Genomic DNA, 17,125 nt, shown 5'->3' on the forward strand with positions numbered 1-17,125 from the left:
GGGGAATCGAACCTGGGACCCTGGCACTGTGAAGCCACAGTGCTAATCACTTGTGCTACCGTGCTGCCCTCGGGGTGCATCCCAGGTTTCCAAATTGAGCAAAGAAACTACAGAAGTTATCTATAATCAGATTAGAGAGTAGGGTTAGGAAAAGCAAAGTTATTGTGCTGGAAGATCTTTGTTACTTATTTATTGAGACAGAGGGAGGAGATGGAGAAGTTGGAATAGAATTCCTACAAACTGCAGGACTCCTTCCTAAAGCAGTGCATTAGTCAATTCACAAGGGGAGAAGTGTTTCTAGATCTGGTTATGAAGATTAAGATATTTTCTGAGTATATCAATAAGAATTGTGAAAACTGACGTGAAACGTCCAAGAGGAGAACATTGACAGTTTGTAGAAGATGATCAATATATGCTAGATTTATATACCATGGGCTGGATTGTCCGTAGCCCAGCGCTGAAATTGGGATCGGCGATTGGGTGGAGCATGCGCAGCTCGTGACCCGGCGATTCTCCGCCCGTTTTCCGAACGGTGCACGGGCGTTTCACGCGGCACCAGTGCTAGCCCCTCACCGGAATCGGTGAGGGGTTCGCGCCGATTTTCCCGTCATGAAACTCCCACAGATTCTCCGTTCACGCCTGCACTTAGCCTCAAGAACGTAGAATTCCGCCCCATACCTTTCCACGGGTCTTGACTAGAGAGTAGAAGGTCAGAGAGGTCAGTCCTGGAAGAGGTTGAGAGCAAGATGAGAGCAACATTATGGTGGACAAAATAAAATTAAGTAAGCTAAATGAAGGTGAAACACTAGGACCCAACAGAATTAACTTTAGGCGTTGGAATTTCTGCTGAGGGTGGGCTCGCCTCTACATAGCCAGCTCATCTTGGGTTTAGTTATCGGGCATCAGCCCTGCTGGCCCAGCAGAAGCCAGCAGCTCTTCGCAATGGCAGCCGCTGCCCAAAGGCATGGAAGGAGCGGAGTCCAGCACATATGTTGGAAAAGGTGATGGGGGAGGGAGCTTTTGTCCGGCCTCTGGAGGTCGACCAAGCACACAGAGCACTGATCAGGAGGCTGCAAGCGGGCGAGCCGCCGAGGGCGATGGTGGTGCGGTTGCACCGCTTCTTGGACAAAGAGAAGATTCTTCGATGGGCGAGGCAGACGAGGAAGTGCGCCTGGGACGGGAATGAGCTGCGGGTGTACCAGGACCTGGGCGCTGAGCTAGCAAAGAGGAGGGCCGGGTTTAATCGGGTCTAGGCTGCCCTCTTCAAGAAGGGGTGAGGTTTGGAGTGCTGAACCCAGCCCACCTCTGGTGACTTTCCAGAACCGAGAATACTATTTTGGTACACCAGAGGAGGTGATGGAATTTTTGAGAGACAATAGACTGGCAGGAGAAGGAGGACATTGAACTTTGGAGGAGGTGTGAGGAGGTGTTTCTTGTTGGCAGTTGTTGGAGTTTTTTTTCTCTGTTGGGATGTATTATTGGGCTTGGTGACAGGGTGCTTGGGGAGTATTAAGGGTGAGAGAACCTTTTTCTGTTCCATCGTTTCTTTGTTTTCTTAGAGAGTGCGGACGGGGGTAGGGGAATCGGGGGTAGGAGGTTGGGAGGTCTTTGGCGGGGGCCGCCAAGTTAGCTGGGCAGGCTAGTTAACGGGAGCGCAGTGGGCGGTGGTCAGGTGGTTGGTGGAGGGGAGGAGGTTGAGGTTTTTGTTTGATTTGGGTGGGGTGCTGATAAAGATGTGTTCTTGGTGGCGCAGTTGGAAAAGGAGTGATGACAATGGACATCCGAGGGTGGGCCTCAAGCGTTGCGTGACAAGGGCTGCCGGGGCTGGACCAAAAAGGGATATGGTTGATCAGCAAGGGAGGGAGTGAGGAGCATCCAACCAGGCTGGTTACGCGGAACGTGGGGGGGCTGAATAGACCGGTCAACAGTCACGTGTTTTCACACACCTGAGGAGTCTGAGGGCATGTAAGCAGTGCGTGGGGAGGCCCGCGAACCATGTCCACATGTTTTGGGCATGTCCAAAACTGAAGGGGTTCTGGCAGGGGCTTGCGGACGTAATGTCTGAGTTGTTGGGGGTTAAGGTGGCCCCGAGCCCAGAGGTAGCGATATTTTGAGTTTCGGAAGACCCGTGAATCCGGGGGTTGAGAGAGGCCGATGTCTTGGCCTTTGCCTGCCTGATAGCCCGGAGATGGATCTTGTTTGGGTGGAGGGACTCGGAGCCGCCGAAAGCAGGGGGGGTGGGTGAGTGACCTGGAGGAATTCCTGAGGTTGGAAAGTATCAGGTTCGTCTTGAGGGGTTCGCCCGAAGGTGGAAGCCGTTCATTGACTTCTTAAAGGATTGAGGGGTCAGCAAAGGGAGGGTGGGGAGGAGGAGAATAAGGGGGTTAAAGTGGGAGAGGCACAATGGGAAGAGGGGAAGGGCAGAAGGAGGGTGGGTGCTGGTTAGTTATGATGTTGTACAATTTTACTTCTGATCTTATTTGTTTTGTTTGTTGTTTGTTTATATAAATGCCTGAGTAAAATATATATTTTAAAAGAAGTACAGATGTTTGCCACGAGACTGGCGAGTGGCCAATGTAACACCCATGTTTAAAAAGGAAGAGGATTCATCTCGGCTAGTTAACTGAGGAGCTACATTGGGGAAAATATTTGGGTTTCTAATTCAGGTAAAATTACTACACATCCAGTTAAAAAGAAAATATATGTTCACAGCCAAGTGGCAGATAGGATTCAACATCAGTTTAAAGATGATGCACTTTGGGGGAAAAATGAACAGTAATTAAACTATGCCTAGAGATAGGTTCAACGATGTGGAAGAGCAGAGGGATTTGGGGGTTACAGATTTGTACGATATTAAAGATAGCCTGTCACGTTGATAAGGCTGGAAAGCAATTTTGTAGAAGTCTTTTATTACTTTTATTACAAGTAGTAAAAAAATATAAAAGCCCAGAAGTAAAGGCAAACCCACATAAAATCCTCAGACTTCAGTTTGAGTGCTGTGAGCAGTCTTGGCCACAATATAAAAATGGTATTAAGCCTCTACAAATGTACAATGCTCTAGGATGCTGCTTCATATGAAGAAATTCAAACACAAAGGAAGGTGTGAAATATCAAAGCTTTTTTTGTTAGAATAATGGAGATTATACGGCAATATTATAATAATAACCTTTATTGTCACAAGTAGGCTTACACTAATGCTGCAATGAAGTTACTGTGAAAAGACCCCAGTCGCCACATTCCGGCGCCTGTTTGGGTACACTGAGGGAGAATTCAGAATGTCCAATTCACCTAACAAGCACGTCTTTCGGGACTTGTGGGAGGAAACTGGAGCCCCCGGAGGAAACCCATACAGACACGGGGAGAACATGCAGACTCCGCACAGACAGTGACCCAAGCCGGGAATCGAACCTGGCGCTGTGAAGCAACATTGCTACCCACAATGGTATACCTACGAGGGGCTGGTTTAGCACACGGCTAAATCACTGGCTTTGTAAAGCAGACCAAGGCAGGCCAGCAGCACGGTTCAATTCCCGTACCAGCCTCCCCGAACAGGTGCCGGAATGTGGCGACTAGGGGCTTTTTACAGTAACTTCATTTGAAGCCTACTTGTGACAATAAGCGAATTTCATTTCATAAGTGTTTACAATATGTATGGATGGGACAGCATACTCAGAAGCAGACTGTTCCCAATAGTTAAAGGTCTAAACTGAGGAACCAAAACCTAGTAGATTTACAACAAAAAACAAGAAATACAGGGTATTGTGGAGCTTTGGAATTCACTGGCAGTGTGATTGGTTGAAGCAGAAAGTATGTTAAGATTACGTGGATGAAAGACTGTGGAAATAAGGTGTATAAATGTAATTAGGACTATGGACTCACGTGGAGGGTAAATGCCAACATGACTGGTTGGGCTGAATGTCCTGTTTTCCATGTTATAATTATTATGTATTTCCAAGAAGCCCAAAGTCCAGAAAGCAATAGAAGTGACAAGACCGGCTGCTTTGTGTAGGGGCACCAGTTTGGCGGCCCTGGTTACGGCGCCTCTGCCGCTCCCACCGGCGCGGTACTCCAGTAGCCCTATAGTGGTGCCGGCTTTGCGGATCTGGGGCCAGTGGCGGAGGCATATAGGGGAAGTGAGAGCATCGGTGGGGACCCCAATCTGTGGCAATCACCGATTTGCCCCGGGGAACATGGACGTTGGGTATCGACTGTGGTGGAGGGCGGGGATTGTGAGGGTGGGTGATCTGTTCCTGGAAGGGAGCTTTCCGAGCATGAGGGCATTGGAGGAGACGTTTGGGCTGGCGGGAGGGAATGACTTTAGATACTTACAGGTGCGCGATTTTGTGCGCTGACTGGTGCCGTCCTTCCCACGCCTCCCGCCAAAGGGGAGGCAGGACAGGGTAGTTTCTAGGGGAGATGTAGGTGAGGGTAGAGTCTCAGGTATTTACAAAGAACTAATGGGAGCAGAGGATATACACAGAGGATACACAGACGGATGACGTGAAGCTTAAGTGGGAGGAGGAGTTCGGGGGGGGTGGAGATGGAGGATGGCATCTGGGCAGAAGCTCTGGGCAGAGTAAACACGACCACAACGTGTGCCAGGCTCAGTCTGGGGGGGGCTAGGGTAGTGTAGAGTTGGGGGGGGTTTAGGCAGGTCCTTGCGAGAATGGAGTCGTGGTTTGCACTATGTGTTACTTGCTTTTCCTTTTGTACGGTACTATACAATGTCATTGTTTTACCTAAATACCTTAATAAAATTGTTTATTACAAAAAAAGAAGTGACAAGACCACCATTCACTTCCATTTGAGGTGGATCTCTAGGTGATAAAATGTAATTCTGATGCACCATGTTTCCAATGTTAAAATGAATGCTGCAGAATTCACTTCTTCAGGTTGAAAATTATTTGCACTTTTTAATGTACAAAACTGCAACAATATAGAGTTAAATATATGTGAGAAGCAAACACATCACATCTTGGTCACAGGCAACAAAATATAAAACAGATGGTGGTACCTTTAAAAAAACAAATATTAAACACTGAAACTATTTAACATACAGTCGTTGGGCAATAAGCAAACATTTTTCAGGTCACAACAGCCATTCAAACACTTTTATCGCCTCTCCACATCCCTCAGTTGTTGTATGGTGTAAAAAAATAGAATGTCCACTCCATCCAGAGCTGAAGACTTTGACAGGTTGAAGTGGAAAGTTCCTTGAAAAGTCGTAGCTCTGAGCCTTTCCGTCAACAGTTGTGATTATACAGAAGTCCTACAATGCCCAATGGGCCAATTTGCGAAGCACACCTTTATTTTTTTTGGGGGGGAGGTGCTTTTGTAACTCAAGCATCTCACAATCAGCTGTATGAATCATTTCTGACTACACGTTAATCAGAGATATGGATGAAACATTCCTTCCGGGGATAGTTGGTGCTCCGGAGAGCAATATAGGGAATTCCATTCTCAAACTCATCCACTGAAATAAAGAACGTGGAAACTGCTTTGGATTTGGAATGGTGCCAACCAGAAACATTGCAGAGGCTGACCGAGAAAAAGGGTAAGTCCTTGTGGGGGGGGGGGGGGGGGGCGGAAATGCGGAGAGGGAAGTCTCTGTGCAAACTCACACATTTGGTGCATCCAGGTGGCCCCTACAATGTTAATGTTGCACTTCTCCATGGTTACATTTTAATTTCCTACATTGTCCTGCGTATTTTCAAGTCTGTTGTCAACAGGCCAATTTGGATGGTTCCCTTTTATGCCACCTGCGTCAGTAGAGTTCATTATATAATGTCCTAACTTCCAGTAGTTGTAAATCATCTTGGGATATGATCAGGTTAAAATTAATTCCTAAATTTTTGAAAATTGAACCTAAAATGTACTTTGATTGAGAATGGGGCCTTTGTCACTCGATGCTTGCAGCTTGTATGACTGGAATACCATGAAGGTGACATTTTATGGGTCAAGCCCTCCCTCTCAAAACAGAAATAACTGCAATTACTGATTATAAGAAAGGTTTGTGTTAATATAAGTCCTTATCAGATCTCTATATATAACCATAGATAATGGCTAATTACCTACCTATCTAACTTATCAGATCCCTCAGAAATAGCTCAGTGTTAAAGGTGAGAAGTACTATTCATTCTGGAAAAAGTTAAATGTGCAGGATTCTGAATCATAAAATTGTTTTGACATCCCGTTGTCTTTTGTCATCACAACCGTACTCTCAAAAGCTGTACTGCACAATCGTGTATCATAGAATCGTAAAATCCCTACAGTGCAGAAGGAGGCCATTCAGCCCATCGATTCTGCACCCAGAAAGGGCACCCTAACTTGGCCCACTCATCCACCCTAACCCCGTGGCCCCACCTAACCTGGACATCATTGGACACTAAAGGGGCAATTTAGCATGGCCAATCCACCTAACCTGCACATCTTTGGACAGTGAGAGGAAACCGGAGCACCTGGAGGAAACCCACGTAGACACGGGGAGAATGTATAATCTCCACACAGTCACCCAAGGCCGAAATCGAACCCGGGTCCCTGATGCTGTGAGGCGGCAGTGCTAACCACTGTTCCCCCATGCCACTTGAAAAGGGTTTTCAGTAATATAAATAATCTGGTTTATGTAAATAGGCAATGACCTCAATGCAGCATAAGAATCATCAGGGTCAAGGATCTTACTGACACAATATATAGAAGGAATCTTTTCATTTGCAAACACGTATGTGGTGTGTTCATACATTTGGTTGTCATTATCCTCCAAGGATCATAGAAAAATAAATAAAAGTAGCGTGACCAAATCTATGTTGAACTTTTATCAATTCGACCAATTACAATTCTTTATAATTAAAATAGTTAATTTTAATTAAGGTGCATTATCCAAACACCAACATAGATGCTAAAAAAAACGCAAATTTAAAGCTTATTTTGCAGCTTATCAATGAACTGATTTGTCTCCTCTTTCTATAAATTGTAAATCACTCTATTCCAATTACAGAAACTTTGGTCTTATTATTCGCTCTCCCATTAATTCACCAGCTCGCACTAATACAACAAACTTAAAGTTGAACAGGTAAAGTACAACTACATATACCATTTGAAACCAGAAAGCTCAAGTGAGATTCCGAGTTCCTTCCATAATTGAGAAAAGAGTGCAGCTTAATGGCAGTTCGTGCAGGAAGATAGGATCAGGAGCTGGCCATTCAGGTCTTCAATTCTGCCCTGCCTTTCGATGAGATCCTGGATGACCTTTATCCTAATTCCACCCACCCGCCTTGGCTCCTTGATACCCGTGGCTGACAAAGATTTACTAATCTCAGATGTAAATTAATTGACCCACCGTCTACTACATTTTTTGTGGCAGGCACAGTGGTTAGCACTGCTGCCTCACAGCACCAGGGACCCGGGTTTGATTCCGGCCTTGGGTGACTGTCTGTGGAGAGTTTACACGTTCTCCCCGTGTCTGTGTGGGTTTCCTCCGGGTGCTCCGGTTTCCTCCCACTGTCCAAAGATGTGCAGGTTAGGTGGATTGGCCATTCTAAAAAAATTGCCCCTTAGTGTCCAAAGATGTGCAGGTAAGGTGGGGTCATGGGGATCAGGCGGGGGAGTGGACTCGGGTAGGGTGCTCTTTCAGAGGGTCGGTGCAGGCACGTTGGGCCGAATGGCCTCCTAATGCACTTTAGAGAGTCTGTGGATTGTTCCATACGTCTACCATCTTTTACATGAAGTGCTTCCTAAGCAGTCAAAAGCTCAGGTCTTGTGTATGTTCCAAGCAGAGATTGATAAAGTTCTGATTAACAATACAGTAAAATGTTATGGGGAGAGTTGGTGTAAATGCATTTAAGTGTCCAATCAGCCATGATCATATTAAATGGCGGAGCAGGCGCAATGGGCTGAATGGCCTACTCCTGTTCCTATATTCCTAACTTCTATCCTAAATGGGCTGGCTCTGATTTAAGGCCTGTCATCTTATCCTTTATTTCCCCACCATCAGGAAAATCCTTCTCTCGATCTACCCTATCAATTATTTGCAGAATCCTAAAGAACCTGAATAAAATCACCTCTTTGATCTCAATATTCCCGTAACTTCAAGCCTAGTTTATGTAATCTCTCCACATAATTTGCTCCTTGGAGCCTTGGTAGTATGCTGGTGAATACACACTCCTGCCAATGCCAATTTCTCCATTCTAAGATTCAATGGAGGGGATTCTCCGTCCCGCCGCACTCTTTTTCTGGTGGGATCCTCCATCCCAGCAGCTGGCCAATGGGGTTTCCCACTGTGGGCACGCCCACGCTGCGGGTAATCCATGGGCGTGAAGGCACTGCAGGCGAAGCGGAGGATCCTGCTGATGGAGAATCCAGCCCCATTTCTTTAACTACACACAGCACTCATTAACGAAGGCTTTGTAAAGCTGCAACTAAACATCCTTATTCCTTTAACATTCCAATTTAAAAAAATAAAATTTCTACCTGGCATGTATACTTTAGTGATCTGCGTACATGACTTCCTAAGTTTTTTTGGATCCATTCTTAGATTTAACCATTGTTTAAAAATCAGAAAATGTATCCTTTTTGGTCCAAAATGGATGACCTCGCACTTCACACTGTTTGTCACTCTCTGCTTTTCAATGTTTCTTTGCAATTTTATGCTCCTGTCTGCACTGCTTACCATGCCACCAATCTCTGCGTCATTAGCAAACATGGAAGTATCATTGTGTTATCCAAGTCATTAATAAATGTAGTGAAAAATTGAGGCCACCGATCCTCATGGAACTCCACTCATCACTTCCTTCTAATTCAAGTACACAGACACTTGATCTCTGTTTTCTATCGCCTAACCAATCTCCGAATCAGGTCATTAATCGGTCTTCAATTCCCCCAGCTTTAATGTTAGTGAAAATGCTTCTATGACATTCCATTGAATACCTTGTGGAAATCCTAAACTACATTATTCTTCAAGTGGGTCAGATGACATTCCATGACATTTTTGTAGTTTAGATTTGTGATCTGAATCCTCAGATTAATGTATGTGAATTCACTGACGTGTGCCTCTTACTGTTACAATAGTGAAAGCATTTCTTACTTTGTAAGTACATTTTGGAGAAAGGATGGCTCATGGAAAATACTGCATATATGATTTAGAATACGTTTTATTTCCGTGGTATTTGTGGCAGTGAATTATTGGAAAATTGAATACTCTATGTACAGAGAATGAAATGATTGGGTGATGTGAAACTCAACATACAAGGGGCTGGATTCTCCATCGGCGGGATCCTCCGCATCGCCGGCAGCGCACTCACGCCCGCGGATTTCCCAACGGGTGCAGCGGGACGGAGAATCACGCCCAAGGTATTTATGATTGGCTTCTTAAAGAACCGTTAGATCGTAGCTATGATAACCCTCATGGGGATCATGAAGAATCACTCGTTGATCTCCCTGTAGGGCTCATTGAGTACGAGTTCCCATAGTAACCAGTTGAGGCCTGTCTAGCTGGAACCCCTTATAAATCCCGTCTCAGATCCGGACTGGGAGTTCCTGTTAGTACCGGACTGGGACACTAATGTTGTATGCCATGGGTGCAGCTTTACTTTTGAGATAAAATAAATTTAGTTTCACCTTTATCTTTGTGTCTCCTGGATTACTACACTGCCGATGAGGGGCAAGAACGGGATTCTAGACTGCCCTCTTAAAAGAAAAGCGCCTCCAGTAAGAAGAGCACAAAGGAAACCTGTAAATGCCTGTATTTGGGAAACTCAAGCCTTTTGATGCAGATGTGGAGGATTGGCCCCAGTACATCACTCACGAGGATCATGAGAAATCACTCATCAATCTCTATGAGGTTTATCACAGTAGTGCAACAAAACCTATCTACTGAGCACATGGTGATGGCCTTGACACTTAATTGTTTCAAGACCAGACTGAAGTTGATCATCATAGGGCTGTCGTCTTTCATTGTATGGAACTTATTCCCTGGAAAGTTTGAAGTGTATTTTAGACTATTAGTTCTACGGTGATTTATGGCACTGGGCAACCATCATGCCGATGGCATATATGTATGTGTGTGATAACAAGACACTGTTAAAACTTGGATTTCCCCCAAAACAAACTTGAGAGCAATAAAGCAATTGAGTGATGTAACAAAATAAAAAATGAAAACATCCTACACAATACATTTTTTTTACATTCCACGGCCAATCCTAATGGCATAGGAACACAGTTAAGAATTCTTGTCCACATGAACCAAGTGTCTGCATATTTAATATGTGAGTTTGGAGCTATAAATATAGTCTCAGGCACATGTAATACATATACTTGCAGAGATTATATAATTTGGCATTTGAGAAGCTCAGTATAATTTCTCCAGCAAAACCAAAATCTTTATTGCAAGATGACAGATTTTTAATTCACTTGAAATTGTCACAAATTAATAAAATGACTAATCTGCACATTTCCCTAATTGAAAATCCATGTTTTATATGAATATACAGAAAACCCTCAGTCGTTCAAAAAATGTTTTTCTTTTAACTGTGTTTTAGAATCAAAAACCTCTCTCGCTGGTCAATTGCAGAATGGATTCCAATGGTTTCCACTGCAGCTTCAAGTGAAATATTCACTTCCTCAATGGAACTCCGCAGTGTATCTTTGGTGAATGATTAGCGTAGTCCTCTCTCCTTCTTTGCTTTTACCTCTTCTAAAATATTGTTCTTACAGTTCTAGCTGTCAAACATCTTTTGAACACCGGGGATAATTTGGCACTCTTCTAGACACTCATAACAACCAGAAGACATATTTAAAGTAACATGGGCTTCACTTGTAATGCACTGAATTTCTTAAAATAAAGCTGTTGCTCTAAGTTCGCAAAGCTTGACATTTTTTTCCCAGAAAGAATGTGTGTGTACTTGTTAGTTCAGAATTGGGTAGCAATGGGACAAAGAGTGAAGGACAGAATGCCTTTGGTAATGTTAAATAATGTGGGACTATATTTATTTTGAATGTGAATTGTCTGCGGAGGGTCCACAATTAGGTAATCTCATCATCAAACGCTGCAACTTTGATATCCAACTCAAAATTGGAGTGGTTATGCTTCACACAGGGCAAAGCATGTACACCTGATTCAGGGCAAGATTATCAACCTAATCATAGAAATCCCACAGTGCAGAAGGAGACCATTCAGCCCATCGAGTATGCACCAACCCTCTGAAAGAGCACCCTATCCCTGTAACCCCACCTAACCTGCACATCTTTGGAATGTGGGAGGAAACCAGAGCACCCGGAGTGAACCCACGCAGATATGGAAAGAACGTGCCAACTCCACACAGATAGTCAACCCAAAGCCAGAATTGAACCCAGGGCCCTGGCGCTGTGAGGCAGCAGTGCTAACCACTGTGCTGCCCCTAATTGATTTAGGACTGTTCCTTTGAGGTCTTAAGTAATATTCTTTGTTGCTATAGAAATGTTCATTTGTTTGAAGTTGCGTCCTTTGCTCAAAATATTGCATATTTTATTCTTTTTATCACACACAAAAAAACTAGGGGAAAGGCAAGGTGCAGGTCACCTCCATGTTTACCACGGAGATGTATTGAAGTAAGTAGGCAGTAATCATAATACAAATACAGTACTTCTTGGGTTTATTTCAGATGGGACCAGTTTAAATTATCTTGTTTTTAAAAAAAGTTATACTTATCTGTTAATACTTTTATTTTACTAAGGAATTTGGCCTCGTAGGTAGTGAAGTTATTAACATTCCCTTGATAAAGTTATTCTTATTCCCCTGCTAACTGGACCGATGGTTCAAACATATTCTTTTTGTGTTGTAGCTTCCATAAGCCCAAAAAATAACCAACTAAAAATGTATGGAATTGTAAAATAAAAGTTGTTAAATTCAGATTCCCACTGCCTGCCAGAGATTCCATTTTCAATGTAAATGGTTAATGGTGCACACTTCTGGCAGCCTGATCTTATCTGCCAGGCAGCATATGGATGAGTACAGATGCAATGGGTTTCTGGTCAGGGTTGTCGCACTACCTGACCTGAAGGACACTGGAGTGCTGGAGACAGTTATGACCCGCTTCCCCAGTACCTAGGGTGTTCCTCTGGAGCAATGACGGTGAACTGAAATTTTAAATAAAATAAATAACAATCATTTATCAGGACGTAACCGTTGTCAAATAAATTTTTTCTAACCAACAGGTTGACTCGATCCATGCAAAAATATAATTTAAAATATATCGTTAAAAAAAGCTTCACACCTCAGGCACCAAGAAAAAAAGCATCAATCTCAAGATTCAAGTTGCATCCCTGCAATAACGCTGGCCTTACTTTACAGTGCAACCTCTTATGAAACTGAACAAGAGCGTCAGTATTAATGGACTCAGTTGGAATAGTTTGGCATTGTACCCTAAAAATTCACAACACATGTAATCGTAAGTAGCCATTGATGAAATGAGACTCCCTTTTCTCCCGGATGGACTACAACCCAATTTCTGTCAGCAAGATTTTTAAAAACTTACAAACTGTAGTCCCCCAAATTCTCTTAACCAGCATAACTTTCTGTTGTCAAAGCTAAATGTGCCTCTACTGTATGCAAGAGTAATGTTTGTTTTCAGTGTGTGTAGTTGTAGCTTTTACAATCGTCAACATTTGAAACACTGTGACCTTTGTAAGGAACCGATAAATATGGGAAGACAAGTTTTTGGATCGTGGAGCATTAGACATGGGAGAGCATGTTGTGAAAAGGTGGTAGAACTTTATATTCATTATCTAATGCGGGCATCATTTTAACTGAAGATCTGTATGCAGTACAGACCCTGTCTGGTAAAGAATGCTGCAATCTCTGAATTATAATACAATGCCCCTAATCACTGGTAATAAGAGTACATCTATTAAATTTCTTGAAAATCTTTAGTTTTTTATATGATTGTAATTTAGACATGTTATTAACTAGTTTGCAACTCCTACACACTTTTACTGGCCACTTGGGGCTCCAACATCGAGGTAAATCAACTTGAAGAGATTTAATTTCCTGGGCAATTCTCATGCACATATGGAAGCTATTACAAAATGAAAGTATTTCATTGAAATTTCAGAAATTACGTTGTATTTTAGTGGCAATTTTAATCCACAAAATAGTTTTCTCCCATCTGCAACTCTCCCACAAACTGACTTTAAAGAAAGGAGCCAAGAAGTTGACAGGGAAACACTCGCTTTTAAAATGGGCTACACAATATAGTTGCAACTAATTCCAGGGCTTGACCTGAAGCCATTTTGTTCCACTATTTTGGGTTTGGGTTGTAATGCACTGTTGAAGGATCTGGGTGTAGAAAAATAAATAAACTAACCAGGAACAAAAATAATTCACCAGTTAAGATTGAATCCATCATTCAGTGGGTACTAGTGCTTCGGGTTTGTCCCAATCCCTCGGGCCTGAATTATTTTGTGTACTACCTCACCCACCGAATCTTAGAGTGGTTCAACAAAAACAAATATAGGAAGAGTTACATGCCATTGATGATTGTTACAGGGATCATTAGCGTGGCTTCGTGGTTACGAATGCATGTCACATACCAAGTTTAACCCAGCATAACTTGGAGGACTCTCTCCCTCTTTCTCTCTCTAACATTGCCCCGTTCCTATCGGAATGTGGAAAGATGGCTCCTGGGAATGGTTGGGGTGATTCATCATTCAAGATTCTGTCATTATCTAAATATGGGAATCGGGTCGTCACTTCTTAATTTCACTTAGATAAAAATGTACGATTAGTGAAAATTAAAGCTTTTTTTTCAAAGCCAGGTCACAGAAAGGAGACCTGTCCTGGTTAAGTATAGTCACCAGTTTATTATTTCTGAAATGCATCCAAATCTGCTTCTGGGGAAAGCAGAAGATGTCTCAAACGATATAATGCAGATAAAGTACAGACCACCTGTTCACTGATTCACAGAGAATTAAATCGATCTGCAGCTCACCCCATCATAATGCAAACTCTCCAGTTACTTGCGAAAAGCCTGGGCTGATATATAGGTTAATGCTGTTTCTCTCTCTTTCTCTCGCTCTCTCGCCACCAATGCTGCCTGCCCGGCTGGGCACTCCCAATACTTCCTGTTTTTGTTTCCGACATCCAGCCAGAGGTCGTGTGCTTTGCTGGACAGGGAGGGAGGGGGGGGGGGGGGTGGTCCTGCGCACCCGAGACAGAATCCAGTCAGTCACCAGCCCAGGCGGGCGACAGGGTTGGGTTAAATCGCCCAGGTCCCCATTAAGACGAAATTCACTGAAACAGCCAAATACTAAGCCGGTGCAGGGGAGAATTCTGCTGAAGCATTGCTGCGTTAACACCACACTGCCGGCGGGGGGGGGGGGGGGGGACGGGGGACACACATGTGGTTGTCATGGGCGAGCTTTAACACGGAAGGCAGTCTGTTAATATACCGGAGAATGAAGCAGTTACAGTGAGGACGGAGCATTGAACCCCGGCGGCTGGGCTGGGGACAACCAGTCCAGTCTGCAATGTTGCTCCTGTTGAAAGTTGATGCAGCTCCAGGGCACCGCGGAGTGAAGGGGTCGTGTGTGCAATTAAATAATAGGAATTAGAATTTGGGGAAGGGAGGGGGGGACATCCCATAACTGCCCACATTACAATCCAGTTTCAGGAGCAGTAAATTGGGCAGCCTTGTGAATCCTCAAGTCAGCTTACACGACTGGGTCAACAGAGCCTTGGGGCCAAGCTTTACCTGTCATTTGCACTGGAGAAGGGCGCCCAGCTCCTCCAAAGGTGATCTCCGCCTGCCATTGAAGCATTTAAATACTGGTCTGGAGATCATCGCCGTTCAGTAAAGTCCTCTGAGTCTCGGTGACATCCTGGAGCCTGGACTTGTCCTGGCGGCTGTCACTGCGATCCACCTCGTCCAGGCCGCTCACCTTCTTCAGGCATAGCACGTTCTGGAAGCTCTTCTTGAAGTTGTCGGACAGGAAGGCGTAGAGGATGGGATTGGCGCAACTGTTGGCGTAGGAGAGGATGACGACGAACTCGTAGAAGCCCTTCATGGCCAGGGTGGGCTTGACGTCCACGGCCAGGGGCAGGAAGTTGAAGATGTAGAAAGGCAGCCAGCAGAGGACAAAGACGGCCACCACGATGGAGACCATCCTGGTCACCTTCTTCTCGGATTTCTTGCGCTTGGAGGATCCCACGCGGATGCCCGAGGCTTTCACCTTGATGATGATGAGGAGGTAGCAGAGGCAGATGATAGTGAGGGGCAGGAAGAAGCCCAGGGCGAAGGTGTAGATGCCAAAGGCGGTGTACCAGGAGGGGTTCTGGCTGGGCCAGGTGATGGTACAGCTGCTCCTGCCGTTGCGGGTCTGCACAGCAGAGTAGATCATGATGGGCAGGATGACCAGCAGCGAGATGAACCACACCGCCCCGTTCACCAGCTTTGCCAGGCGCGGCTTGCGCCACTTGGACGACCTGATGGGGTGCACCACGGCCAGGTAGCGGTCGATGCTCATCACGGTCAGGCAGAAGATGCTGGTGAACTGGTTGATGCCGTCCAGGGTCATCAGCACCCGGCAGGCGGCCTGGCCGAAGGGCCAGTGGGCCAGGGCCGCCTGGGTGGCGAAGAAGGGCAGTGCCACCATGAAGAGCTCGTCGGCGATGGCCAGGTTGAGGATGTAGATGTTGGTCACCGTCTTCATCTTGGCGTAGCGGAAGATGACATAGATGACCAGGGTGTTGCCGCTCAGGCCCACCACACACACCACGAAGTAGATGAAGGGCAGGAAGACGCTGCCGCTCATGTCGACGTCCGGCTGGGTGGAGGGTTTGCTGGCGTTTGGGGTCAGGTTGGAGTAGATCTCGGTGGAGAGATTGAGCCCCTCGAAGGTGTCCAGGATCCAGCCGGCGGTGCTGCTGAGCGGGGTGGGGGCGTCCAAAGCCATTCCCCTGGGTCAGGCTCCTGGGCTACAGGCTGAGCATCAGAAACAACACCTGCAGCAAAAGACAGAGCTTTACTGTCGGCACACACACACACACACACTTATTGCACCAGTGCAATGAGAAATAGCCACCTTCAACTGAAAAACAAAATCAGCCAGGAGATCCCGAGTCGGTTCCGCAGCTCTGTCCACACACACAGTTTAGCAGCTTCTCACCAATCGGCTTTCAAGCACCGATTGCCATTCCAATTCTTCCATCCTTCCCGACAACCAGGGTCCCAGCGACCTCGTGTCCAGTGGCGGGGTGGAGGTGTCTTCAGAGGACCCCCCCCCCCCCCTCCCACCCCCCCACATTGACACAGGCTGGAAGTGGGGCAGGATTGGCTGTCACACGGTGGCCAGGCTCGATCCCAGAACAGCTGGGCGTGGGCAACACAGGGAGCAAAAAAACACAAAACTCACGGTCAATCTCGGCATTTCACTCTCTTCGCCCCCAGACAAGCCCTGCAACAGCAAGAGGGATTGCCACTGACTGACACACAGGAGGTGTGGGTGCGGGGGGGGGGGGCGGGGGGGAGAGAGAGAAATGCAATCATTCATCTGACAGGTCAGAAACAGAGAACATCTTGAAAAAGAAAACATCGATTCTGGGGTGGGGGAGAATATCTCCGGGAATATTTTGAGGTTGAGGTTAGTTGTCCACACGGGATGCAGGGTGAAGATCAAGCGCTGCCTTTAAACGCTTTGCAATGTCAGGACACTTATTGTGCGTGGGTTCTGTAGGGAGAGGGTTTGGGCACCTGTGGAATTTATCATTCCCCCAGATGGATTCTCAAGGTGGATGAAGACTGTTTTTTGGTGTGTCCCCGTCCCCTCTGCTCATCAGCCAGGTGGCACATTGGGAAAGTCTACACTGGGACGCGGTGCAATCGCCCTCAGAGACTGGCTGCATTCTGGATTAACCCTGAAATCCACCTCGGCTTTTGCAATTGAACCACTGGCGGCGGACCTTCGAAACTGACCAACCTCTAAAAACAAAAACACCAGCAGACACTTACCTTGCAGGAGAGGAGAGGCGGGGGGGGGGGGGGGGGGGGAGCAGAGTCCAATTCGCCCCTCTTTTAACTTTTACAGACACATTGAAACAATTCTCCGTTTGCTCGGCGAGCCAGCTAGGTGGAGAGGCTGGCAGCGTCCTCGGTGCTCA

General features: G+C 45.7%; 1 protein-coding gene across 1 annotated transcript in view; it reads right to left on the reverse strand.

Annotated features, from left to right (window-relative positions):
* The window catches only part of LOC140395587 (somatostatin receptor type 2-like), a 42,077-nt gene extending 25,895 nt beyond the window's left edge, over nt 1–16,182 (reverse strand). Inside the window, exon 1 of the mRNA XM_072483551.1 lies at nt 14,721–16,182. Within this exon, the coding sequence (XP_072339652.1) occupies nt 14,788–15,921 (1,134 nt within the window). The 5' untranslated portion in view covers nt 15,922–16,182 and the 3' untranslated portion in view covers nt 14,721–14,787. The remainder of the gene's footprint in view (nt 1–14,720) is intronic.
* Between the last annotated feature and the right edge of the window lie 943 nt (nt 16,183–17,125).

This window comes from Scyliorhinus torazame, chromosome 18 (genome assembly GCF_047496885.1).
Source record: "Scyliorhinus torazame isolate Kashiwa2021f chromosome 18, sScyTor2.1, whole genome shotgun sequence".
In the NCBI taxonomy this organism is placed as follows: Eukaryota; Metazoa; Chordata; class Chondrichthyes; order Carcharhiniformes; family Scyliorhinidae; genus Scyliorhinus; species Scyliorhinus torazame.